The sequence below is a fragment of the Corylus avellana genome, chromosome 2, assembly GCF_965113065.1.
Source record: "Corylus avellana chromosome 2, dhCorAvel1.hap1.2, whole genome shotgun sequence".
NCBI lineage: Eukaryota > Viridiplantae > Streptophyta > Magnoliopsida > Fagales > Betulaceae > Corylus > Corylus avellana.
In genome coordinates this window covers 14591801-14618919 of record NC_142491.1, presented here as the reverse complement: position 1 = coordinate 14618919, position 27119 = coordinate 14591801, and the positions used below count along the sequence as shown (strand labels likewise).

The 27119-nt window shown below is 34.8% G+C and overlaps 1 protein-coding gene and 1 pseudogene across 3 annotated transcripts; one reads left to right on the top strand and one right to left on the bottom strand.

The window, feature by feature from the left end:
- Positions 1 to 246: 246 nt before the first annotated feature.
- LOC132167674 (protein SUPPRESSOR OF K(+) TRANSPORT GROWTH DEFECT 1) lies at positions 247 to 9687 on the top strand. Of its 2 annotated transcripts, XM_088512971.1 has the most exons (9): positions 247 to 335; positions 608 to 1405; positions 2464 to 2569; positions 6931 to 7129; positions 8286 to 8354; positions 8454 to 8528; positions 8656 to 8754; positions 8843 to 8998; positions 9401 to 9687. In XM_088512971.1, exons 2-9 carry the CDS (start codon positions 940 to 942, stop codon positions 9524 to 9526), a joined length of 1296 nt encoding a protein of 431 aa, XP_088369097.1. In that variant the 5' UTR covers positions 247 to 335; positions 608 to 939; the 3' UTR covers positions 9527 to 9687. The 2 variants fall into 2 exon arrangements, with proteins under 2 accessions (XP_088369097.1, XP_088369099.1); XM_088512973.1 differs by lacking the exon at positions 247 to 335 and having other exon boundaries at positions 557 to 1405.
- Positions 9688 to 12769: 3082 nt separating this feature from the next.
- On the bottom strand, positions 12770 to 23808 carry LOC132171397 (uncharacterized; annotated as a pseudogene). The gene is made up of 6 exons (XR_015911309.1): positions 23476 to 23808; positions 23223 to 23325; positions 18150 to 18187; positions 17664 to 17837; positions 17079 to 17506; positions 12770 to 13512 (listed from the first exon to the last, which is right to left on the bottom strand). The product of XR_015911309.1 is annotated as an uncharacterized LOC132171397 (transcript).
- Positions 23809 to 27119: the final 3311 nt, after the last annotated feature.

Here is a 27119-nt window from a genome sequence, read left to right as displayed (position 1 = left end):
AGAATTTTTTTTTTTTTTTTTGCTTTTTTTTTTTTTATTATTTTGAAAAAAATATTCTAATTCACATATTAAGATGAGAGTAATTTTGAATTATTTGTTAATATTTAATTTTAATTTCTTTTTGAAAAAAAAAAAAAAAAAAAAAAAAGCCTTGACAAACAAACAAGCTCTAGTCTGGATGTGGAATAGACCACAATTGCACCCATTGGTTAGAAATTTCATGTAAAAAGGCAGAGCACAAGAGAGAGAGAGAGGATGAGGAAGAACAAGCTTTTCTTGGCACCTACCAACTCTTTCCCCCGATCGATCACGAACCATAAAAGCTTGAATTTAAGGTCTGTAAAGAGAATTTCTTTTCATTTATCTTCGAGTCCGAGCTTACAAATTAAGGCTTTTAGGATATCACTATCATTAGTAGCAACAAATTCTTAGATTCGGATTTTTCATTTCTGTATAAATTGAAGCAGATTTAAGGGTTTAATTGTTTAAATGGCCTAAAACTAATCTCACAACAACAAGAAATAAATGAAGCAATAGATTTTTTGAGTATTGGGATATTTAGTCTTTGGTTGATTTGAACCATTTTGATTTTATTCTCGTTTTTCAGGTTTCATTGTATTGTGCAAGTATAAAGAAAAATCTGAGGTGTATTTGGCTGTTGCTCGTTTGATTGAATTTGAAGTTAAAAGGGTGTGATTGCATTTGAAACTTCATCAGTCGTAGAAGGTTAAGAAGAACATTTGAGAATTGGGTTTTTGAATTCTGACTGAATAGAATAAATTTTGGGGCTTTTGATTGCATATAAATATTACAACTAAAAAAAATAAATGGTTGAAATGCCAAGCTTAGTGTTGGATTTCGGTTTCTAGAAGGAAGGAATGGTGTCTTGAAAGTTCTGTTTTGAGGATTTCATTTCTATGCATTTGTTGTAAGCAAAAGATGTATAGCAATTTTAAGGAGCATGCGATTGCGTATGTGAAGCAAGCAGTTAAAGAAGATGACGATGGAAACTATAGTAAGGCATTTCCCCTCTATATGAATGCATTAGAGTACTTCAGGACCCATTTGAAGTATGAGAAGAATCCAAAGATTAAGGAAGCGATAACTCAGAAATTTATGGAATATTTGAGGAGGGCAGAGGAGATAAGGGCCATTCTTGATTGTGGAGGAAATGGGCCTAATGGTGCTGTAGCAGCTGCTACGCAACCAAAGACAAAGTCGAAGGGTGGAGAAGGGAAAGAAGGGAGCGATCCGGAGCTAGCAAAGCTCCGGGCTGGCCTTGATTCTGCGATAATTAGGGAGAAACCGAATGTGAAGTGGAGTGACGTGGCTGGTCTTGAGAGTGCCAAACAGGCATTGCAAGAGGCTGTCATTCTGCCTGTTAAGTTTCCCCAGTTTTTTACTGGTTAGTTCCTTAATCATTGTGTTTTAAGTTTTGGCTTATCTGCTTTCGTTTGCTGGTTGAACCATTCTTCAATTCTTCAGCTATGCTTTCAATGTTAATGAGAGTGGTTGGGTTTATAGTAAAACTTGATCCTTATGAAAACATGCCACTTGTGATATAAATGCAAGTCGATCAATTAACCAAGAATGTGTGCTGATCTGACTTTCAGTTTCTAGTAATTCTTGTTTATTTAATGCTTCTATGGAAACTGTACGCATAAATTATACAATTGCTCTCTCCCTTTCTCTCTCTTAGGTATAACAGTGCAAGAAAACTCTGATATTTTATATTCTTTCAGTTGAATCCATTAAAAGATTGGCATCCTTCTAAGTTCTGGATTGTCTTTTCCTAGAAACAAAAAAAAAAAAAAAGGAACCAAACCAGCAAAAAGAGGGTTTGTGTATAGTAGTAACAGTAAGGCATTACAATTCTTTGTGCTGTGAAAGAGATTTTAAATACCTGTCATTGCTCCGAGTATTGGCTTTATCCTGATCTGGAAAGAAGCAGCCAAGTCAGAGCTGGTTGAAAAGGACCATTTTAAGAGTTATATTTGCCATTGCTTCATTGATTGTTTGATTATCCAATTAGTCTATCTTCCAGTTGTGCAGATACATTTAAGAAAATAACAAGAGTTATTATAAGTTTTAAGACCCATTCGAGAAAAACTATTTGCCTATCAAGTTTCCCCGGAATTCACACTTATAAATAAGGCACAGGGGTTTAGCAGTCACTGCTTTTTTCCACCTGTCTGCTTGAAAGTGAAATTTATGTCAATGGAATGGAAGATGGGATGTGAACTCTCTAGCATTAGGATTCAAAAAGACATCATTTTTCATGATTGAATCTAAAAGAGTGATGAATGAGCTAGCAATCTACTTACATGCTAATTTCTGTATTATTTCCTTCTGTAATCACTAATGTAAATATTGTGTCTTGTATGATACTTTTTGCTGTTAAAAATTGCATATGATCTGATCTAGCAAAGAGAGGGGAGAAAACTCATTTGGTATCTTGTTCAGGGAAGAGACGACCATGGAGGGCTTTTCTACTATATGGTCCACCTGGAACAGGGAAGTCCTATTTAGCAAAGGCCGTTGCAACAGAAGCAGACTCAACTTTCTTCAGGTACTATTTTTACCAATACATAGCAAGTAGCTGGACTAAAGTAGTAGATAGAAGAGCTAGTCTTTTAGGGGAAAGTATATTTGAATTAGGTTGACCTCCTTGTGTATCTCATATTACAATCCCTTTCTTCTTGGCCCAGTGAGATGTTTCCAAATGCCATTAATTGACGTCTATATGATCATCTAGGTTAATTCTTCTTTTCGTTTTCTGAGTGTTGCTGCATAATTTCTAATTTTCTTTATCTAAGGATCACTTGATCTTTCATGCCTGGTTTTTGATAATATTTCACAATTTCATTTTTGGATAGTTTAAATTAAGCAATGCACTGAGATGTAATTGACTAATATTTGGAAGAATAGTACTTGTAAATTTACCTGGTCTTTTGGCCCACTGACAACTAATAATTCACAATGACTGTCCAAGATAGTAGTAGGATCCCCAACGGTTAATTGGAATCATTTAGACATCCAAGAAAATGGTATCCTTGCATTATGTTAGATTGCATATGGGTATACCAGCCAATTGCTTTAAATGGTGTAGTCATTATCGTTTCTTTTATGATAATAAAATGAGACCACCCGAACGATCGTGAAAATCATTAGGAAAAGCTTGATATTCTCATCCAAATGGAAGGACACAATGTCTTTGTTTTTTCTTATTTGGGAAATTGTAGATCTGGATAGTGAATCTTGATGGTTTAAAACTGATGCTGCAGTTATAGGTTTATTCTCGATGTATAGTTAGCATAAGACACTACTACCCTTGTGAACCACATTCTGTGATCATTTGAAAATGTGGTACACTTTCATTCAAAATAGTCTTTTTTTTTTTGGAATTGCAATTACTTATAAAAAAAATACACAAAGTTTTGCAATACAAAGATTTCCTTTGTTCCTTCTCTTGTTTATACTTTTGAAAGATGATATTTTTAGTAGTTTTAAACTATTAAAGGAAATTTATGGAGATTGGAGAGTTTGTCTCTTCTCCTCTGCTTCTTTCTGCAATTGGCATGGCATTGTATTCATATTGCTTCATTGCTCTATTGCCCAAGATTTGTGATCTTTCTCCTATTCTTTAATTGGTGGTCAATGGGGCATAGCTTTGAAGGTTATTGATTTGTTTTTTTGTTGGAAAAGTTTGTTCCTTAGGCATAGTAATGGACCAGTATGACATGCTACTGTAACAGTGTTGTACTTCTAACATACTGTAATGGACTGAAATGGATGGAAAAGGAACAAGATGAATGATGAATTGATGGAAATGGAAACTGTTTATAGAAAACTAAGCATTTCGAGGATGCTTAAACCTCCAAAGTTCACAATGAACATTCAACAAATTCTTTGATACCTTTACAATTATCTAAGGAGTCTTATATAGACTCAGCTCTAACTACTTGGGCCTAACTACTAGGCCTAGTTGGGTTTTGTGGGTTGGGTCTTCTTGGGTTTTGTCTTTGGGTTTTAAGTTGGGCTACCTATGTATACTTTCTTGTGTACTTAGAGGTGCATTGCGCTTTTTTTTGATATATACAATATTACTTATAAAAAAAAAAAAAAAAAAAACTACTTGGCCTAACTAACAACTAATCTAGTAATAGAAATGGGCTATAATATCTGTCTATTTTAGACCCATTACATTACCCACTCCTTTAAAACACCTTGCCCACAAGGTGTGCAAATTGAAAAAGATCTGCCCAAATCTTGACCGTTGAGCTGACAACCCAGCTATCCCTTGACTTGAAAGTCCACGTTTTCTAAAACTAAATTCACTCTGAGCAAGACTGATGTTACACATGCTCAGTATGCTTTGTCAATTCCCAATGTAAACAAAGCCAAGAAAAAATTTATTACACAGCCAGCATTATCTTCAACTACATAGCTACACACCTAGCACACTGCAGCTTCCAAAGGCCCACAAATTTTGTCACCACTAAACACACCTGTCATCAACACATTACACTGCCAGCCGACCTATTTCTTTTCAAAGCCACCAGCCCATCGATCATCGTATGGTTAAGCAGAAGTCTGACTACACACTACTCTGTATTCGCACTGTTCAACTTCCCAAGCATGCACACCAACTCACGTGAACCCATTACCCAAGTCTGACTTTCCTCCTCTTTGCTAAAGTCTACTCACAGTTTTAGCCAGACTTACACACACGCAGCCTTGCACCTTTCTTCCTTCTTTCTTTTCTTCCAATGCCATCTATGCTTGGAGAGAAAAAAAAAAATTTATTCAGATCAGGGAGCTGCTTCGCCACAGAATTAGAGTCACTGACAATGAGCCAACCCACCACTTCCTTTATTTTCCACCTTGTCTTAAAGACCCACCATTCATATTTCCAAAATATATTCCTCCTTGGCTCCAATTTTTGGTCCAACATTTCATCAAACACGTTCTCTTCATCTTGATAAACCCAACTCTATCTTGAAAATTCTTTAAAGATTTGGTGTTACAGATGCACAATTCTTTTGAGAAGTTGGTACTACAAATTGAATTTGGAGTTAACACGCCAATTACTTTCACTACGGTAGATTCCGAGATGCTCAACACCATTTTGCTTGATTGATGAATTTCATTGAACAAACTGTGCGTAGCTTCAACTGGATCTATTTCTTGAATCATCTTGTTTTCTTCTTCTTCTTTTTCGTCAAACACGTTCTCTTCATCTTGATAAAGCCCAACTCTATCTTGAATATTCTTTAAAGATTTGGTGTTAAAGATGCATAATTCTTTCGAGAAGTTGGTACTACAAATTGAATTTGGAGTTAACACGCCGATTACCTTCACTATGATAGATTCTGAGATGCTCAGCACCATTTTGCTTCATTGATGAATTTCATTGAACGAACGATGCGTATCTTCAACCGGATTCTTCTTCTTCTTCTTCTTCTTGGTTTGTTTGGTCACACTCCTCTGCTCCTTTCTTGAATTCTTCTTGGGTCTCTACCTCCTCAGAAACTGGATGTTTCTTCTCAAACTCCATGGATTCGATATTCATAGGGATTAACTCGGAATCTTTGATCCTTTCTTTCTCATTCAAAGGCAAATTTATTTTTTTGGCTCTTTTCTGAAAAAATTTCTGCAATCTATCTTGACTTTCTTGAGAAATTTCAGCAACCTATCTTGACTTTCTTAAAAAATTTTCTGCAAGCTATCTTGATTACCTCCCTTTTGTTTGAACGTAGCAGTCAGCTCCTGTATGCTTTTCTCCAATGCACTATATTTATCATTCTGACTTCTCTGTATCTCTTCACGGGGAACCATATCAGCTCACATCTGTTTTGAGTTTATTCCTGTATTGATATACGTCTGCATCTTGCGCCATGTTGGATCTGGTTTTTCTGAATCAAAAAACGAGAGGCGCTAATACCACTTGTAACAGTGTTGCACTTTTAACACACTATACTGAACTGAAATGGATGGAAAAGGATCAAGATGAATGATGAATTGATGGAAATGGAAACTGTTTATAGAAAACTAAGCATTTCTAGGATGCTTAAACCTCCAAAGTTCACAATAAACATTTTGCAAATTCTTTGATACCTTTACAATTATCTAAGGAGTCTTATATAGACTCAGTTCTAACTACTTGGGCCTAACTACTAGGCCTAACTAACAACTAATCTAGTAATAGAAATGGGCTATAATATCTATCTATTTTAGACCCATTACAGCTACTCTGTCTGTAATGAGGGCTATTTGGAATGAAGAGACGAGTAGACTTTTAATAGTGATGCGTGTTCTATCTACTTCAAAAAAAAAAAAAAAATGGTGTTGTGTGTTCTACAGTCAGCTTAAATCTTTATTTTTCAGATCATTGTATAAGTGGAAGTCAAGAAGATGGTAATCAAATTACATCATCGGGCCATGACTTTGCAAATTCATCAGATTGAATTATAAGAACATTAATAAAGGCCTGGTGTTCAATAATTGAGATGTGAGAGAAAAAGTTTTGAAATTTGGATTGATTATGTTCTTGCTGATATTTAAGATTATCTGAGTTTCAGTAAGCATGGACATCCTTGAGTTTTTAATATTTTATATTTGTCATTTGCATATATATATATATATATTTGTAATTCGATGTTAGGCAGTTGACTGCTTCATATGCTTTTCATTGCAATTGCTGCATTATTAAATTAAGCTGCTTGAACTAATATGGAGTCTGCATTTGGATTTTCAAGTCCATTTATATACGTCCCATTCTGCTTCCACTGATTCAACTTTCTAGTTTAGGGCTACATTTATTACATTCTCATGTACAGATTGCCCATGGATGTAGATGTATTTGCTTTTAATGTCTTTATATGGATGGAATGCCAACATTGACAAGTGCTAGATACTGTCCATACCCAGTATTTCTTCATCAGACCTTGTTTCAAAATGGATGGGTGAAAGTGAAAAGCTAGTCTCGAATCTTTTCCAAATGGCTCGTGATAGTGCTCCTTCCATAATCTTCATTGACGAAATTGATTCCTTATGTGGTCAACGGGGTGAAGGCAATGAGAGTGAAGCATCTCGACGTATCAAAACGGAATTGCTTGTACAGATGCAGGTATTTTGAATTCACAGGAAGTGGATGATAATGCTTTTGAAGCTTCACTTTTACATAGTATCATTGACATGCTTAGACCTGGTTTTAGTAATTTATGCAATATGGAAAGTGATCCAATTATTGTTTTAGTATGCCTAGCTTTATTCGTATTTGTATTTCTAATGGAAGGAAGGACCTTGTATAGGTGTGCAGAGCTTTTTGGAGCTAAAATTGCTTGGCCTCTCCTTACGTCTGTGAACAAAACTATGGTCTTCATAAAATTACTGTAAAATAAACTGGAGTTATGCATTTTTTTTTTTCTCATTCATAAAATTACAGTAAAATAAACTGGAGGTATGCATTTTTTTTTTTCTCATTCTATTTTATAATTTTTTTTCAATGGTTTTATGATATAGTAACTACAAGCTGGTGATCATGTATATATATAATTACAACATAGGCCTATATAGACAATTATTTATGGCAATAAAACAAATTATAGACCGTAAATTTATTGTGGCAATAAATGCTTTTATGAAGGTGATAATGATAGTAAGTGTGTAGGTCTTTTAGTTTAAAGAATCAAGCTAGTTTTATGTAAGGTGTTAACTTAGAGGACTATTAGGGAGCCAAATAAATGAACCCAGAAAATTTTCCGAACTGAAGTGGCAGACTGTGAGTGGCAGACATGGGAGAGAGAATTGCATTTTTTAATTTAAAAACTCTTGCCACATCAGTTTGGTAAATTTTCTAGGTTCATTTGTTTGGCTCCCTAGCACTAGCCGTTAACTTATCACATGCTTATAAACTTCCACACTGACATGGAGTTTAGGGTAATTTGTGAGTTTGGTTTTCAGCAGTATAAGTTTTGGATGTTCAAATAAGTAGAATTTCAAACACGTCAAACTTCAAAGACATAACTTAGTCATTACACATTTGTAATGACTAGTGATCAAACTCCTACCTTTTCTTGTATTTCGTTGTGCATCATCTCAAGTCCAACAGCTCCTTCCTCTTGTTCCCTATTACTGTTATCTTTTAACCTCGTTAGTTCTTAATTTTTATTTATACTTTTCATAATTCTATCTCAATGAGAATTTTTCGGTAAACATTGATGGACTCCTTCCATGAATCCACTTGTAATCTTGAAATGATCAGTTTCCTCAATTTATTTCAGGGTGTAGGCCATGATGATGAGAAAGTTTTGGTTCTTGCAGCCACAAATACACCTTATGCTTTGGATCAGGTGAGAAAAGTCTCATCTTTCAGACCTTGTGGGTTATGGCTTTATGATATTGATTGCTCTATGGTTGAGATCGTTGAGGCTAATGCAAACTAAACGCAGGCCATCCGGCGTCGTTTTGATAAGCGAATATATATCCCTCTTCCAGATTTGAAGGCAAGGCAGCACATGTTTAAGGTATTATGGTTTTCGTAATGCACTGCATTTGGAGAATCAGAGCAATACGGTTATAGACTCATTGTGACTGATGCATTTGTAGCTTATAATTTGTTTATTATCCTCACAGGGATTTTGATTTGAGCAGGTGCATCTTGGGGACACTCCTCATAACTTAACTGAAAGTGATTTTGAGCATTTGGCCTGCAAAACAGAAGGGTTTTCAGGTTCAGATATATCAGTTTGTGTAAGTATCTGTTTTATATTAGGTGGCAGCATGTCTCTGTGATTTTATGGCTGAAAACTGGCAGCTACTGCCTACTCTCTTTTGATAGGTTAAGGATGTACTATTTGAACCTGTTCGGAAAACCAGTGATGCTAAATTCTTCACAAATACCTCTAATGGCATGTGGATCCCTTGTGAACCTACTCAACCTGGAGCTGTTCAGATTACCTTGCCGGAACTTGATGCCCAAGGCCTAGCTTCAAAGGTATGGATTTGGAAAGATTTTGGGCACTCCATGGTTTTCATTGGATAGTACATACAGTTCAAGACAAGAAATTATTCTAGAAACTGAGCACTGTAATCATGTTGGTGCAGAGTAGCAGTATATAGGATTCTGGAAGATGTAGATTGTTCCTTTTACTTTTGCAGTTAGAAATTTTCTAGAAAATAGGTTTGAAGTAAAAAGAAAAAAGGGCATGCCACCTGATATATTCCTCATTCAATAGCGTTGATGCTTTTTTTTTTTTTTTCCTTCTGATTTTCTCTTTGACTAAAATAGGCTTCTTTAGAGGAAAATTAATTTGAGGTTGCACTTTCTAGCTTCATTCATCAATTTCTTTAATGGCCTGAATGTAACTGTTTCTGGGATTAATTGATGAATTAACAGATCCAGCCACCACCAATCACAAGAACAGATTTTGATAAAGTGCTTGCTAGACAGAAGCCAACTGTAAGTAAAGCAGACCTTGAGGTGCATGAGAGATTCACTAAGGAGTTTGGGGAGGAAGGCTGATTGCTTTAATCAGTTGAAAAAAGGACTGATTAACTATCGGTACAGGTAATGTATGTCATATAGATATCCTTATAGATTATAAATAGGAAATTCAGTAAGGTTAAGAGAACAACGTCCGCTATACTTCAAATGTTAATAATCTCATCCATTTTTCTTTTCCATTTTGGGTATCCATCACCTTCTAGTTAGCCACTAAATATCATAATGAAATTTTCCGGAGTTATGAAAAAGCTAATATTTCTCCATGTTGTGAGAGAAATAATGAACTTTCACATGGATTATAGAACTGTTCATTGTTAAATTTAGATAACCAATCTTCCAAGGAATCCAATGGCAGAATGATTCCTATTGACAAATTAGAGAGAATTGAGACGGGAAAAGGGGTCAGTCTGCTGCCCTTCTACGGCAAGCAGTTGACTCCTCCCTTAGATTTGTTGTGGATGGTGTTCATGAGTTTGTGTTTAATGCGATTTAAAGTTTCCCTTTTGTTTTCGGTTCAACATGTTAAGATAAATAGACAAAAGCAAAAGTTATAGAATGATATGCAAATAGAAGTGATATACAATAATGAATGATGTAGTACTGCATCAAAGTTAGGACATGAGGCTCCATATTTAATGAGGCAATCTGACACAAAATTAGCTTCTCTATAGCAGAACTTGATTTGGATGCTAGTAATGTAATCTGCGTGGGGGAGTAGTGTGCTGGTTACTTTGGTTGGGAGTGAAAAAGCTTTATTTGAAGAAACAAATGAATGAAAACATAGAAAGTGATGTAATTTTAAAAGGCACATCATATTTGGAAAGACTCTAGGAAGACTCTGCTATTCAGATATTAGATAATGGACTTTTTGGGCCTATTTTAGTCCTTTTTACCTTCTTTAGGTCTCTATTAGGGCATATTTTAAATGATTTCGAAAATAATTGAGACTGAATTTTTAGTGTTTTGGGCATATTTTAATTTTTTTTAAGCTTTAATGTATTGAAATTTTTTTCCCACTATAAAATGCATGTCAACAGACTATAAAACTTACAGCATCAAACAATGAGCGATTTTGATGCCCATTCTCAAGCACTGATGCCCTGGGAGAAGAATCTTCTTCAGGTTCTTCAGGTTCTTCAGGGACAGGTGATGGGGGGTTAGCAGGAATGTAAATGACCCTCGTCTTGAACTCTTCCACGACCTTACCATCCTCTTTGTTAAACTTTAAAATAAATAAATAAATAAACACAGTACACCAAGTCTGAGTCCATGGAAGAAAAACAACCCAAAACACCACAACAGCCAAAAAGGAAGAAGCCCAAGAGCAGCAAAACCATCAGACCATTTCTCGGGTTATGTCTTTCGTAGTCGCACCATCCGGGGCAACCACACTTTGAAGAAGAATTTTGTCCTTGCACTGCAAATCAGGGGTACCTCTTTAGGAGGTTGCATTGTAACTGCCAGAATACATGTCAAGAAAGCACTAATCAAGAACAGATAGATATAGACAACGTACAAAGTGAAATGATAGAACTATGTGAACCAAACAACAAGCATTTCAAATCTAAAATTTGACCATTTTTTTTTTGTTCCCTGTAAATAGATACACGCACATTAGCAGGAAACTACCTATAAAATTTAGGCAAAATATTAGATGATGAATAATATCAACAACTAAATGGGGAATGAAAATGGCTATCACCTAGCGTCATCTTCTTGAACTGCTTGCTTCACATACGCTATCGAATGCTTCCTTAAAATTGCTATACATCTTTTGCTTACCGTTTATTTTTTTAGTTGTAATATTTTATATGCTATCAGGGCCCCAACATTTATTCTATTCAATCAGCATTCAAAAACCCAATTCTCAAATGTTCTGCTTAACCTTCTAAGACTGATGATGTTTCAAATGCAATCACACCCTTTTAACTTCAAATTCAATCAAACGAGCAACAGCCCAATACACCTCAGATTTTTCTTTATACTTGCACAATACAATGAAACCTGAAAAACGAGAATAAAATCAACCAAAGACTAAATATCCCAATACTCAAAAATCTATTGCTTCATTTATTTCTTCTTGTTGTGAGATTAGTGGTAGGCCATTTAAACAATTAAACCCTTAAATCTACCTCAATTTATACAGAAATGAAAAATCCGAATCTAAGAATTTGTTGCTACTAATGATAGTGATATCCTAAAAGCCTTAATTTGTAAGCTCGGACTCGAAGATAAATGAAAAGAAATTCTCTTTACAGACCTTAAATTCGAGCTTTTATGGCTCGTGATCGATCGGGGGAAAGAGTTGGTAGGTGCCAAGAAAAGCTTGTTCTTCCTCATCCTCTCTCTCTCTTGTGCTCTGCCTTTTTACATGAAATTTCTAACCAATGGGTGCAATTGTGGTCTATTCCCACTCTCCCCTTAAAAATAAAATAAAAACAAAAGAATGAAACAGGGTCTAGGAGATATGTACTAACAAGTGGGGTTGAAGATTTGGACAAAAAGAAAAAAGGTGGGGTTGAAGAGTGAAAATAAATACTTGTTCAGACAATAAACTCATATAGCAATTTAAAAAAAATGCTTTTAGTTAATCACATATGACATATCTAAAAAAAAAAGAAAACATACTGACAGAAGAAACTCATGATCATCTAGTGCATAAGTTAATTTGTGTGGAAGTATTATAAGCAATACTCCAAATTAAGTATTTTAATTAATTAATTAATTTTTGAGACGTTACACACATTCATAGCTAGATATAAGTGATGAATTTTGTCATTGCTAATAAGAATTATCAGCAAGGACTACATGAGTCATCACTAATGTGGATTGTCTACGAGATAGCCGCCATACTTATTAACAATGACTTAAAGACCTTTAGCGATGACTTTTAGTGGTCTAGTATACATTTAGCCGACATATGAAAGGTCAAATTTTGGAAATATGTTGTTCATTTCCTTATTTATTATTATTATTATTATTTGTGATAATGAATATTAATGTATGAATGATTTATAGAGGAGAACACCCAACAAACTTGGAACCCAAGGTCACTTCTTTTGGTTTTAAAGGTCATCTACTAGGGTGGACATGTTATGGATGTAATTTACTGTATCAAAATGTATTTTATCCTTTATCAAAGTAACAGGAGAAATTATAAAATAAAAATAAAAAAATAAAAAAGAGTAAAAATTTACAACGGATAATGGATCAACGACTTATTTGTGGAACTAAAAATATGGATAAAACCAGAAAGATCACAAAATGATTAAGCAACATAAGGTAGCTGAAAATTTACCAATCATCTGTCCAATAATAAATAAATAAAAATGTCTGTTTTGGCTGGTATGCTAAATATTAATGGAATACAAAACAACATACTACCACAATGAATTATTAAACCAATATTCCATTTTCCTATCAAAGATGCTCGATCCATAAGTTGATCTGATCATGCCTATCAAAGGGGGGAACTGCATCAATACAAACAAGGTGACTGGAACACTAGCCAAAAAAATGATCGGATTGACAAACCATGTTTGTCCACGTAACATAAGTAAAAGAGCGGCGCAGAAGGCTACCATCATAAATGCTATAGAAAAGATAAGAGTGAAAAGTCCGATAATCATCTTTGTTGGCAAGACTTTGAGGAAATCTTCTTCTTCATAACTCGATGTTAGGATCGCTAGGAACATCAATATTGAAGTTGCTGAGGAAAAGAGCGATAGGGAATCAGATATTATGAAGAGTTTAAACAATTTTTCATTTCGGAACATTGGCAAGCCTGTGGCTTGGTCGTTGCCACCTGGAATGGTAAAGGCCGCAGCAAACATAATGGTGACAATGAGAGCGCCTACAACTGTACAAGAACTTGCTGTATCCTTCATTTGTTGCTCTCATGCTTTCCTCATGTCCTTATGGTCGCAGGTAAACAATTCTCGAGGAGTCAAACGATCATTGTTTAAAGCTTCCTTAAGCTGGGGATTAACAATACTCTCCACCTCCTGCATTTGTTAATCAAAGTATTAGAAGGAAAAAGGCTACCAAAAGATATATACATCGTATGTCAGTCAAAGAGTGATGTTTCCTCACTCCAAAAACAATTTTATTTGATGAAGATCCGTTCATCCACTTAAATGCAACAATTCCAATTACTATTTTGAACCTGGCCTCAACCATTCCAAAAAAAATATCATAATCAAAAGCTTCAAAATTTTCTGCTTTCCAAACGGTCAAAGAAATAAATCTCACTTTTTTAATCCTAACCAAAGCACAGATACACAAAGGAACATTTTTGACTCCTTTATTCAAGTACATCAAAGTTTCATGCAACGTTAATAACCCAATCTTCCCTTAAAAAACTTAATTTTAAGTTTTTTTTTTTTTTTTTTTCCTATAATTTGTCAATCACAAACCTTAACCCAATGTTCCATCCTTCGAACTTAAACAATTTGTTCAGGACGGTTCATTTTGTAAGTTTTTTTAAACTTAAACAAAATTTAATTACATGATGCATGTAGCTGGCTTGCTAGATGTAATTTATCTATGTATACATACATATACGTACCTATTCGTCTAAGTGTATATTGGACATTTAAATATGTGCCAAGGATTTTAATGTTATATAATAAACAAAAAAGAAAAAAAAAAATTCATATATACAGATTTTATAAAAGAAATGAAACAAAATACAAGTACAATTAATTATGTAAAATTAACTATTATACAAAGATTCATACATGCTGTATAGATTTAAAATCTGAAAATTTGAGTGAAAATAGAATATATATGATTAATCATTGAAGGGATCGATCAAAGTGGTTGTGGGTGATAAAACCAATAGGGGTAGTTTATTATGTAAACACACACATGACAAATATAACTCCAAGGTAGTTTAATTGACACTTTTGTCCCAAACTTTCATAAAATGACAACTAAATCATAAATAAAATTAAGAACACATTTTAAGGTATTTAAAATGAGGTACTCCTAATTAGAGGGAAAAAAAAAAAAAAAAAATTGAGGCACTTCTCTAATTAGGGTTGTAAACTGCATCATATGGGCTGATAATACTTTTATTCATCATTTACATTTGCACATTGTGGATAACGAATTTTAGCACCTGCATCCGCATCCACACTTTGCCAAATCCACCCATAACCGCATAGCTATGGGCCCTTTTTTTTTTTTTTGTACTAAACGCCTGTGACATCCACAATGAATTTTTGGCTATTTTAAGTTTTTTTTTTTTCAGAAAAAAAAAAAAAAAAATCTATGAACTAAATTTATGTGGGAGTTGTTGGTCAACTTGATGTTGATGCTGTTGTGGTACGGTTCTCTCTGGCTACCTGATGAAACTATAACACCTATAAGCCTCTATGTTGTACACATGGAGTTTTAATTTGTGAATAAAACCCACTAATTTCCCTATTAGTTTTCCCTAAATGATGTTTTAATTTAATTAAACCAAACAATTTTTGTTTATAATGTGCGGGTATGCAAAGGTGGATAATCCACCTCTGCCTACCCATATTCCCCTATCTGCCCACATATGTGCAGATAGCAAATAGAGTATCCACTCACTTGGAATTAGGTGCTCAAAATCTGCCTACAACCCATACAAACGGGCGGACAGTGAATATAGAGTGGTTTTTAGCTGCCCATTTGAAAGACTCCTACTTCTAATTGCAACGAAAAAGTAAAACTTTTCCACCTAAGTACATTATAAAGGACTGGATCCCCTCTGGTCCAAACGGATTAGAGAGGGTCCTTCTCCTGGATCCTCTCTAGGAGAGGGCCCTAGGAGAAATCTTAGGGCTATAATTGTGTCACTGTCCCGCCCATTGAACAAATAATAAAATATGATTTAATGTTTTTAAAATAAATAAATAATAAAATAAAATTTTTTTTTCATTCGGTTTTTGATATGGCCCTTGGGTGACAATGCCCACCGTTTGTCCATGATGCTGCAACCGGTGGGATCCTTGATGCTGCAATCGACCGTCTCTCCCTCCATAGTCAGCATTCATCAATCTAACTAACCATTCAAACAGCAGGGAATAGAGATCCAATCACCAACAGAAAACAATCAAATCAAACAAACATGGCTCTCAAGGACACCCCACCGTTATCGCTTCTCCTCTACGCTCAGTCCCCAGTCTCTTCCTCTCACTCGCCACCCTTCTCTTCACCCTTTCCCTGATCCGGCCTCTTCTTCCTCTTCTCCAACCCCAACACCCAAATCACTCCCCAAACTACCCTTTAACAGCCCTACACTGTTGGCGGCAGTGGTTGAAGAATCCGGTGATGGGGATTTGCCGAACTTACACTGCTGACAGCTTGTGAAACAAAATCACTGCTTGAGGTGAGTGGCTTGCTGGGTTTGCCAAAAGAACGGGTTTTGTGGGGACTGAATTTTCGTTTGGGTTTTGAATGGCAGTGACTGCCGATTGGATGGGGGTGATTGGGATTGCTACTAGGTTTTCTAAAAGGGTTGAATTTTCTGATTAGGTTTCTTGATCGGTTTGGATAATAGGTTGATTTGTTTTGATTGGGGATGGCGGAACGATTGGATATTTGTTTTGATTGGTTGCTTTGTTCTTGAACTCGATCCCACCGATTTGCAATCTAGTAAAAAGGTCCCTGATGAAAAACACCAAGTCTTCTTTGGAAGAGCAAGGACCTGGGTGAGAGAGAACGATGGCGTTTGACTGGTGGAGGACCCCGGATCGGAGCAGCAAGTCAAGGTCGTTGGGATGAGAGGAGGAGGACGGAGAGGAGGCTGGTGATGAGGGAGAGAAGGGTTTGTGGTGAAGAGGAAGGGGTATGGTGGTGGCAGCGGAGGCGGCGGGATTCATTTGGGCTGGAGCTCAAGTGGTGGTGGCAGTGAATACATGTGAGAGAGGGAGGAAGGGGGAGGTGTTTGCCCAGGCCAAACAGTGGCCCTTACCACCCCAAGGGCCATATATAAAAAAACCCAAAAAATATATATTATTATATTATTTTATTATTTTATTTTTTTACAAATAGTAAATAATATTGTGACGTCCCACATCGTCTGGTATAGAGATGGGGATGTGCTTAAATATATATTACACCATTAATGACAACAATGTGTTTTAAAGCCGTGATGGTCATGATCCCATTAGAACTCCGCAGTTAAGTGTGCTTCTGCTGGAGTAGTACTAGGATAGGTCACTTCCTAGGAAGCCTGGTTCGAGGGGAGCCAAAAGCAAACAATATTGTGTGTCATTGGGGTGTGGGTGCTACAAATATTTTATTATTTTTTCAATAGTAGGACACGTGGTAGTGTAATGGCCTTTGGATTTTTCCTAGGGCCATTTTGGCCATTAACTGGAAATCTCTCCAGTCCAACACAACCGGAGAGGATCCGGATCCCTCTAAAAAAGAGAAGAAAACTACCTCGTATCAGAAATGGGCTAAATGCAATTGGCGTTAAAAATAAAAATTTTGACATAACTCTCCTTTCTCCCTTCTAAATTTCTAGAATTTGGAACATTATAGGTAGTAGTGCTAGTATACCAAAGAAATATAAAGCGAGAAAAATTACCTTAAACCATTGTAGTTCTCGTTGCATCTGCAATGCTGCACCTTGGATGCGATTAAGTTGGGTAGAAGTTTCTAACATTCCTGCCATATGTAATATATTGTTGTTGAAGCAATCTTGAGAGTATACCTTCGGGAGCTTCACATGAAGCCCGTATATTAGACTAAAGATTTTAGTTTGGCGATATAGGACTGCACTCGGAAATATGGTTCTGCCTTCGTCATCTTTGCACCACAAGAGATCTGGATTTTCTCTCACTATTTCATAAACAAACTCAAAATTCCCTTCCTTGATAGCACGGAAGACAGCTATATAAACGCAACCAGTCTTCCTATCTTCATCATTTGAACTTGTTATCACACCGCTCATGAAGAACATAAGTAAACGGTTCTGGTAATTGGCCAACGCCATTTCATATAAATCCTTGATTCCTTTGCAAATTAATTGTCAAAATAATTATTTCGCAAATTCAGCTATATATAGCAGAAAAAACAAAAAAACAAAAAATAAAAACAAAAACAAAAAGCATAATAAAGAAATTCATAAAATTCATCGAAAAATGAGATTAATTGAGTAGATGCAGTATACCGAAAACTAGGTTAAGGGGAGATGACACTAGTTGGCCCAGTTTAGCTTGTACTGCAAAGTAAAAAGAACACTTAATTATCAGCATTAGAAAATTATTGCTAGAAATAGAGTAAAGAAGAATAAAATAAACTATATGTACGTAATTAATAAGCAACTCAGTAGATTCAGCTAAATCTACAATCAACATTATAATCTACAATATGATTGGCTTCCTTCTCTAGACAAGAAAAGCACCACCAGTTACCTATCATTTATTAGTAAATTTTGTGTAGTTCTAAGCAGTAGTGGTCGAGTTTTTAGCCTCAAATTTGTTATTAGACACAAACCCAAAGACTTTTAGTTACACGGCCAGAGATGGCTTATCAATGGATTTAGAGTGCACTTTTGGGGCAGATTTGAGTTTTGAAACGGAACTGAATTATGTTTTTTAATGAATATGAATAAACAAAGGGAGGAAGAAAAGCAACAAAAGAACAGCCAACCAACCCTCCACAGAAACAAAAGAAGCACAGCGCCTTAGAGCACTACAAAGAGACAATCAAGGCAAACAAAAAACAACAAACAAACAAAGAAAACTCCACGCAGGGAGAACAAAACATATTAAAGCACTAACTCACACCAAAAATACTAACCGAAATTCCCCAAATAGCACATAACCACTTATAGAAAGTAGAAAATCCAAAGCCAGACAAAGGAGTGACTCTGAGCCAATAGTTCATCCCAACAAGAAAAAGGGTAAGGCAAATTATACTTAGCAAAGAGAAATCACGAAACCGTTGCAGAGAAAGGATAGGAAAGAAGAAGATGATCAATGCTCTTATTGGCCTTAGAACATAAAGGGAAACTGAGATCCAGTGAAAGGCCAAAATAATTAATCCTGTGATGGGTATTGAGCCTTTTTCTTACTACCAACCAACGAACCATAGCATGGTAGGAATCCAACTAGAGAACTAAATTGTTTTTATACCAAGAAAAGAGGAATCCCTTTTTCCTTTTTTTTTTTTTTTTCTTTCTTCTTTATCCCTCTTATTTTCTCAGGACTCCCTTTTTCTCACGCCTAGCTCCCTTTCTTCTTTCTCCCTCTTATTTTCTCACCTCCCCTCCAGAACGCCTTCGTAGCTAGGGACGTTGGGTTCTATTTTTATTTTCCCGATGTGGTTTATTTCTTTCATTCTTCTTGTAAAATTTTCTGCAAGTGAAGGTTTTTGTTTCAATTGATTCAAATGCTGGGGAAGGATTTCAAGAGGACCCAAAAGATGCTACGAAAAAGGTGAGGAAACTCTTTGGGTTTCTTAGCTTGCTTATTGTTAGTATCTTTGTTGGCTCAATTTGGTTCCAAAATGTAGAGGCTACTGTTCACGGCTCAAACACTAATATACAATGCTCAAAATCAAATCTCCACTGTTCATAATGTAGATTCATGTGTCATGAACGTCCCTGTAAACTTTCAGCTCAATTGGACAACAAACACTCATTAATCGAAGTTGTTGATCAAGGATTGACGGAATTTCCAGATTGCTGATTTTCACCCTCTGCAGTCCATGTCCGGACAGGCCCTTCCCCTGTCTAGACAGCAGTTCTAGAAACTTTGTTTTTGCTCCGCAAGGCCCTGTCCGGACAGCCCATTAGCCTGTTCGGACACCCCGTACCTATTATGCCCAAAAACGTGTTTTTAGTAGGCCCAGGTCTAAGGTTTAATGTAAGGAGAGTACTAAGGATAGAAATGAAATAAACCCACGTGGTCCAAAATGTTATGAGTGTTCTGGCTATGGTCATGTGCGAAAGGATTGTGTTAACCTCAAGAGTAATAAGTCAAAAGATCAAAAAGCTTTCAATATTACTTTGAGTGACACTGATGAGGAAGAAACTCCTAATTATGTGGCATTTGTTGCATCCTATGATTCTGATGATTCTTATCAATCAGATGTTCAGTCTGCCTTTAATAATGTATCAAATAGGGTTAATGATCTTCAAAACTCCTTTAACAATTTAATGGAAAAGTTTTCTATGCTTAGAAATACTAACTTGAAAATTGTTAAGGATGTTAAGAATCTTGAGTTTGAAAGGGATAATTTGTTGAAATCTTTGAATGATTCACATGCTGTTTGATATACTCTCAAATCTGAAAATCATGTGTTAATTGCTAAAAATAAATCCCTTCAAAATGATCTGATTGCATCTAGAAATCACTTGAGTAAATTCGGTAGTGAAAAGCTTGGTAAAATGTTGCATATTCAAAAGCATTCTAGTGACAGATTTGGCTTAGGATTTGATAAAACTGCTTCTTTCTCTTCTAACCGTGCTTCTACTTCAAATACTGTTTTTGTTAAACCAGTGAAAGTAAAAGAATCTTCAAGTGAAGAAAAGCAAGTAGTTGCTCCGACTCCTCAAGGTAAGAAAGGTAAGAAAATCTACATTGAGTCTCATGTATCGTACCCTACACCTAGAGTCGTGCATCCTCCTAGGAAATTACCTTCTCAAAGGTTTGTCCCTACATGTCATCACGGTGGAAAAGTGGGCCACATTCGACCTCACTGTTTTAATTTGAAACCTCATGTGCATATAAATGAAAATTCTTATTCTAGGAAAGAAAGTGAGGGTTTGGTCATAATGATGAGAGAAGTGCTATCTAGGCTAGATAAGTTTGAGCAAAGTCATAAGTTTAGACCTAAGATTTCTCAAGTTTGGGTTAGGAAGGATGATACCATTCACCCCTTGAGGGGGAGTGGTGATGATCTCACCTTATGTTAGGTAAGTCATTTTGCCTATGCTTTATCCCTTGTGCATATTTAAGTTTAAATTGAAGTTTTGTTTCACTTTATTTGTAAGGTATGTTAGATAACTAGATGAGGTTTTGACTAGTCGTATTTTTTTCAAAAAGTATTCTTGTGACGTTTTTACTAGTGGTGACGTGTGAACAAGGGGCACGTAACTATCCCCTTGTTCACCACTAGTATCCTTAATTTTTTTTAATAATTTTTTAAAGGATAGTGACGTTTTTACTGGTGGTGACGTGTGGACAAGGGGCACGTCGCTATCCCCTTTTCTAGTCTTAATAATTACTATCATTTTGAAGTAGTCACTAAACCACATCACTAATCGGCGATATGGTAACGTTTTTTTAGGTATGCTATAGTGTAATAAAAATTCCATTTTTAGCCCATAAAAGTTTAAGGGGCAAGATGCCACATCATTAATTCTCATGTTTTTTTGCCCAAAAACGTCACTAAAGCCACGTCATTAATCCCATTCATTTTTGTAGTGTGAGGATTCTTAGGTTCTATAGATTCACTAGATTCTACATATTCGCAAATATTTAGATTTGGCTCTTCAATTTCAGCACTTAATTAAACAACAATGACCGGAGCCATGTTAGTGTTTTTTTGATTTTATGTTTAAATGTTAATCTTTTCCCAAATTCTTTCAATATTTTGTAGAGGAGCAAAGAAATTTTTGGGCTGATGTTGCCAGCATAAAAAATAAAAGTCGTTACTCGATTACTGTTTGTTGTTTTATTATTTTATCACAACGAAAAAAATGAAGTTGCCAAAATTACCATTCTCATTTTAACCACCCAAACATAAGGGAGAGAAATTTTGGGCAAAAACATACCGGATCCTTGGCGCCTTTCTACTTCTTCAATAATATTCTTCAAACGATACATAGGTAACATATCCGCCAGGGTAATGCATATACCTTTCAGCAAAAAGGGTGAATGAAGTAAGAATTTGATTGTAGCATTAATTAGTAAATCTCGCATGAGCAATTTTCTTTAAAGTAATTTTAAATTAAAAATATACCTTTTTTGGAAAAACTTATATAAAATATATTTTATATTTGGCCCTATCCTACCCTATATATGTATATGTATGTTGTACGTGCAGTGTTCGAAAGGTAACACAAATGCGAGCAAGGCATCGTTTTACGAAATAAATTCAGGTTTCGTGAATTTCTTATTGACAAGATACGCAATGCATATATATATATGAACTACAATTCATGCTCTTGCCTGCTTCATCTTTTTGTTTTACTTTTATCTTATTCAGTGATTACTATTTTGATGCAAAGAATCAGATATAATATTTGAAGAATATTTTGGGAATAAGATCGATCATCCATAATATTTGCAGATATTTATTTGCGAATTTAATTTGTTTTGTCTCTGAGTTAATTTAGAGATATTTTTGGATTTTTATTTCTTTATATTTCTCCAAGTATTTTCAAACTTAGCCTATATAAATGGCAGGTCTATATTCTTTTGAAATTAAGTTTTGATGTATTAATTAAATTTCAGGTTTTCAAGAGTTATTTTTCTGTTTGCTTATTTTGAGAATTAAGATGTTTTTCTTCCATATTTGTAATTTTTTTTTTCCTGAATTCCATTTTCAATCTTCAATTCATATATGAATCTTAATTTCAGCTGTTATCATATGCTGTCAAAATAATCTTAGTTCTATCTGGCGTCATGTATGTGTTTAATGTAATGAGGCTACCTTCTTATATTGATGAGATAAAGAAATTAATGAGAAACCACTCTTTATATAGATTAGTTTGATCTTATAGTTTTTTTTTCTTCAAATTTGATGTATAAAACAAGTCGGTTATTTCAGTTTTAGATTTGTGCAAAGTTGTGCTCATATGTATACAAAATATATATAGCATTACTGATCATGTGAAAAGCAGATTTTTTAGTTTGTTTATAATTTCAAGTATATCTTAAAACATCCTGATTAATTGCCCCAACAATAACCGGTAATAATAGTTTATATAATTTGTTTTTCTATTTAACATCAGCATTTGGATTCACTTATATATGTAGAAGTTTTAATCTTCACATTAAGTCGATAATTAAAAAGTTAAGAGTACTAATAGTAATAATTTAATCATGTTTTATGCGTGTAGTACTGTTAAAATTGGTGATCACATCCTTTTATATTTAATAGCATATGAAATTGTCAAAAAAAAAAAAAAAAATAGCATGTGAAATTATAAGAATGTTTTAATTAATTTTACAGTATGAAGTTAATATTATTTTTGGGGAATTTTAAACCGGTGTCTCAATTCCTCAAACCGGTACCTCTTTACCCTTCATCCTGTGCAGTACTGGTAATAATGGGCATTCGTTTTTTCTTTTTCTAAATAGAATGTGTTAAATTACCAATTATCTTAAAATTTTAAGTTGATAAGAAAATGTAAATTTAATCACTTAATCATTATTTTAACACTCTCCACATGTCAGACCCAACACGTGAAATATTTAATTTAGATGGGGTGATTTAAATTACTAGTTATTCTAAAAGCTTAAGTTGATAGGAATAATTAAATTTAATCACATAATCATTACTTTAATAAAACGTGTGATAGAGATTTTGTTTGGGTGTAAAACCTTTTACAGAAAACATTTTGTTCAATTTTGGATATTTGGGGCAACATCTGTACATTTGGATGGTGTTACATGTAACGTACGTAATCCTAATTATAGAATTAAATTAATATATATTCTATGTGTGCATGCATAATACCAGAGCAATTTAATGAAAAGAAACAAGAGAGCGATACTAACGAGAGTAGATCCATCGTTTCCAAAACACAAGCTGATTTTCACTTGGGAATGCGTTAGGTGTAGAAGCCAAGGCATACAAAGGGGAGACCTTCTCTTTGTCTTGAGCAAGAGCCAAATGTAGACCAATATCCTCGAATAAATTCATAGCAATAGCTGTTGTGTTGTAATAGCGTAAGTACAAAAAACAATAAAAAGAAAATCATAAGTAACGGCCATCAATGGATAGTTAAAGGAGAAGTTGTTAATTACCTAACGTCCGGGTATATATAGCCTTCGTAAAAAGTGTAGCACCGCTGATGCCTTTTAGATCTTCCAGCGGAGTGAGAGAATAGAGATAGCAAGCCAATTCTTTATAACCACCTTCAATAGCGAGAACAACCGGAAGACGTCCATCCACGTTTCCAATGCTGGCCAAGTGCTTGTTCTTTGTAAGCATGCACTTTGCCATCCGGTAGTTACCAGCAAAAGCTGTCTCAGCTAGAGCTGTCCAACCATCATTATCTTGTATTTCCAAGCTTTCTCCCGACATTTTATCTACCAACTTCTCCACACTATATCATCATGTCCCGAAGCAAGGGCAATGTGAAGAGCTGTCTTGCCCTGAGCTGTGATCTTCTCATTCAATGCGTTGGGATAATCCACAAGGAACTCCCTTATATAGTACCAATCTCCACGTTGCACATAGTTAACAAATTGTTTATATTGATCAAAATGTCCATTGTTGTCCCTCCCTGCCAAGTTTCTCTTTGTTGTCATTGAACGAAATGGAAGGAAAGGATGATCTTTCTGTTGATTTTAAATTTCAGTATTAACTAAAAATATACACTATATACAGAGGCCATCACAATTTGTACCAACATACGTACGTATGTACAAGATGAAGAAATTCATAATACTATGAGTATTAAATGCGGAAATAATCTAATGAAAAATAAATAAATAGCAGAATTTAAATAAAAGAGATACAAAGATTTTAAGTGGTTCGGTCAACGACCTACGTCCACAGATAAAGTCCAAAGGGCTACATTATGCTCTTATTGCTTAATTTCTTTCACAATACATGGTACTCCTATTTATAGGAGAATTGAAGTAGATAAGTTTGGTAATTAAAAAAGACGATATGTTAGGTGACGATGCATGTCAAATCAAAGGAATTTGATTACCAATATCAAATCTAATTACAATAAAATCAATCGGATTTGATTTATCATCAAATCTGATTATAGAAGATTACAATCAATTACAATGAAATCAAATCTCCTAATATTCTCTATCACAGGAAGCATGCCACGTCAAGACAAGTATCTTCCTATCTAGAACGTCGTCTTTATAACATGCTCAAACTTGGATGGCAGCATTTAATTGTAGAAGTAATATATAAAAGGAACCATCGTTAAATTTTAATAGCCTCTTTAGTGATATATGCTATCCCTCCTTATTCTTCGAACTTGGATGGCAGCATCTAAAAAAGACAAAGTTTTCCTCTAATAGCATAGATAAGGTTTGAATAAATTTTATTAAAAAGTCATGTGCATCTTACATGCTATTAAAAAAATAGACACATGTCATTTTTATAGATTGGGTTGAAAGAAGATTCTTCCTTCAACCCAATTCCAAAGAAAATTATATCCTTATTTATAATTAGAAATATTATTCCACGAAATTTTCTACTACGTTACCTAAAGTTTAAATCGATTGTACCTGAGGACTAACCTTCAAATTTATTATTAGCAATTGTGCTTGCCAGCCACTATTTAGAAAGAAGGTATTATAGCTGGTTGCCCCAAGCAGCTCAGCAGTTAACTCTACAAAATCTCTTTAATTAAACGATGATAACCCGATTTAACAAAATATCTCCTCTTTTATTTTTATTAGTACTGCACGGAGCCGTACGAAGCCTTGTGAATAATCTGTGACGGGGAAAACTCTCTTACGGGCAATGATTTTGGGGAGCGTTTCCACAATTATAATTTCCTCCAGCTTTTTCTTGAATTGTGAAAAAAAAAAAAAAAAAAAAATCCTTAGTTGTTGTCGTACAGATTTTAATCTTATTATCCAATTAAAATGTTTAGGCATATGCATTGTTCAGAGAGAGAAAGAGAGGTGGAGAGACACCTGAATTAATCTCCTCCATCTCAATAACAGTGTCCGGCCCGGACAAATTTTGAATAACCTGTGAAGCCATAAAATTCTTGTTGCTCTAATCCTTTTAAACAGCTTCATCATCTTTTTGCTTATGAGGTTCAGTGGTGAATTCAACATTGTTCCAAAGATCTTGAGCCATCGAATAGGATTTTACCCTATCACTTTAATCCAGATAATTATCTTTCTCAAGAACTATTAAGGCAGCCTTCCTTTCCACGTTTAATCTGTCATTATATCCAAATGCTGTTAGGAGCATGCAGGTAAAATAGAACAGAAGGAATATCAGTTATGGTAATAGATAGTAGGAATTCCTTCATGGACTTCTCTAAACTACTTTTAGACTATTAATTTACCTTTAATTATCTTGTACCTCATAGTTTTTTTTTTCCTAAAATGAATTAAAAAGCATATAACCAAAGTCCACGATTACAAGAGACGTCCTTAGAGGTATAAGGGAAAACAAAAACCAAAAAAGTCAATGTCTACAATATTAGAAAACCTAAGAAACGAGGAAAAATAAATTAAATCAGATTTGGCTACATGTAAGATGGGTTTGCAGCCTTAATCCTAACAACTTGTCATGAGGATTAATTTAATTCGCCTATCTATATATAAGGTTGAGTGATCGTGAAATTAGTTTCCAAAATATAGATTTCAATATAAGTGATTTCCAGAATTCCAGGATGAATAAATTAAGGATTTAAGTTTTCTATTTTTTGGTTGAGTCAAGGAAATTACTTCTATTCTCGAGGAGGGTGGGCCATTATGGCCATTATGGATTTTATTAAAAAAATTTACATCTTTCATGTAATTTATTTTATAAATGTAACACCCCAATTTAATACTTGACAATTATGTTAAATAATCATTGGTTTAAAACCACGAGAATTTTTAATTGATCTTAAATTTTATATATAAAAATTTCCCTAATACGCATATATAAATAAAAGTGTTTTTTAACATCTGTTTGGAATGTGCTTTATAATTGTGATCCTCCTTAGGGTTTCTTCGACCAACAATCAACCGGTCCTAGTGATTAATTGATACACGTGTGTTGAAGCTAATATACAGTCTCACTCAAACTCAGCTACTAAGGATATTCAGTCCCACTCAAACTTAGCTACGAAGGATAATGTTGAAGCTAAAGTCAATGTTAAGATGGCAATAATTAACACGAAGAGCTCAAAGGTTGTGAAATTCAAATACTTCACGTTATTGCCATCTCATTATTGACTTTGGCTTCAACATTATCCTTAATAGCTGAATTTGAGTGGGACTGAATATTAGCTAGCTTCAACAACTTGGCACATAACGATTAATCGATGCTTTTCAATGATCGATAGGTGCCCACTTGCATGCTTTTTAACAACTTTTCCGGCACATGATTCATGTGAATGGTCTTATTTAAGGATTTAGGATAAACCGTAGGTCCCATTTCACATTTTTCCCATAAACCTAACCCTAGAGAGAGAGAGAGAGAACCACCTTGGAGGTATTTCTCCTAAGGGCTTGGAGAAGCTCTCACCCTGAGGTAAGGAGGCTTAACCCAACTCTTAATCTTGATTTATTATGCATGTTTTACACTGGTTTTCGTACTTAATCATGCTTAGTCGTGTATCATTTCACAAGAGTTAAAAGTTGACATTTTTATTAAAGGAAAGTTTGATTCTTACATGTAAAGCATGTACTTTAAAGATACATTTCCTTTTTCCGTTAAAACAATATGCATCCATCTTTCAACACTTTAA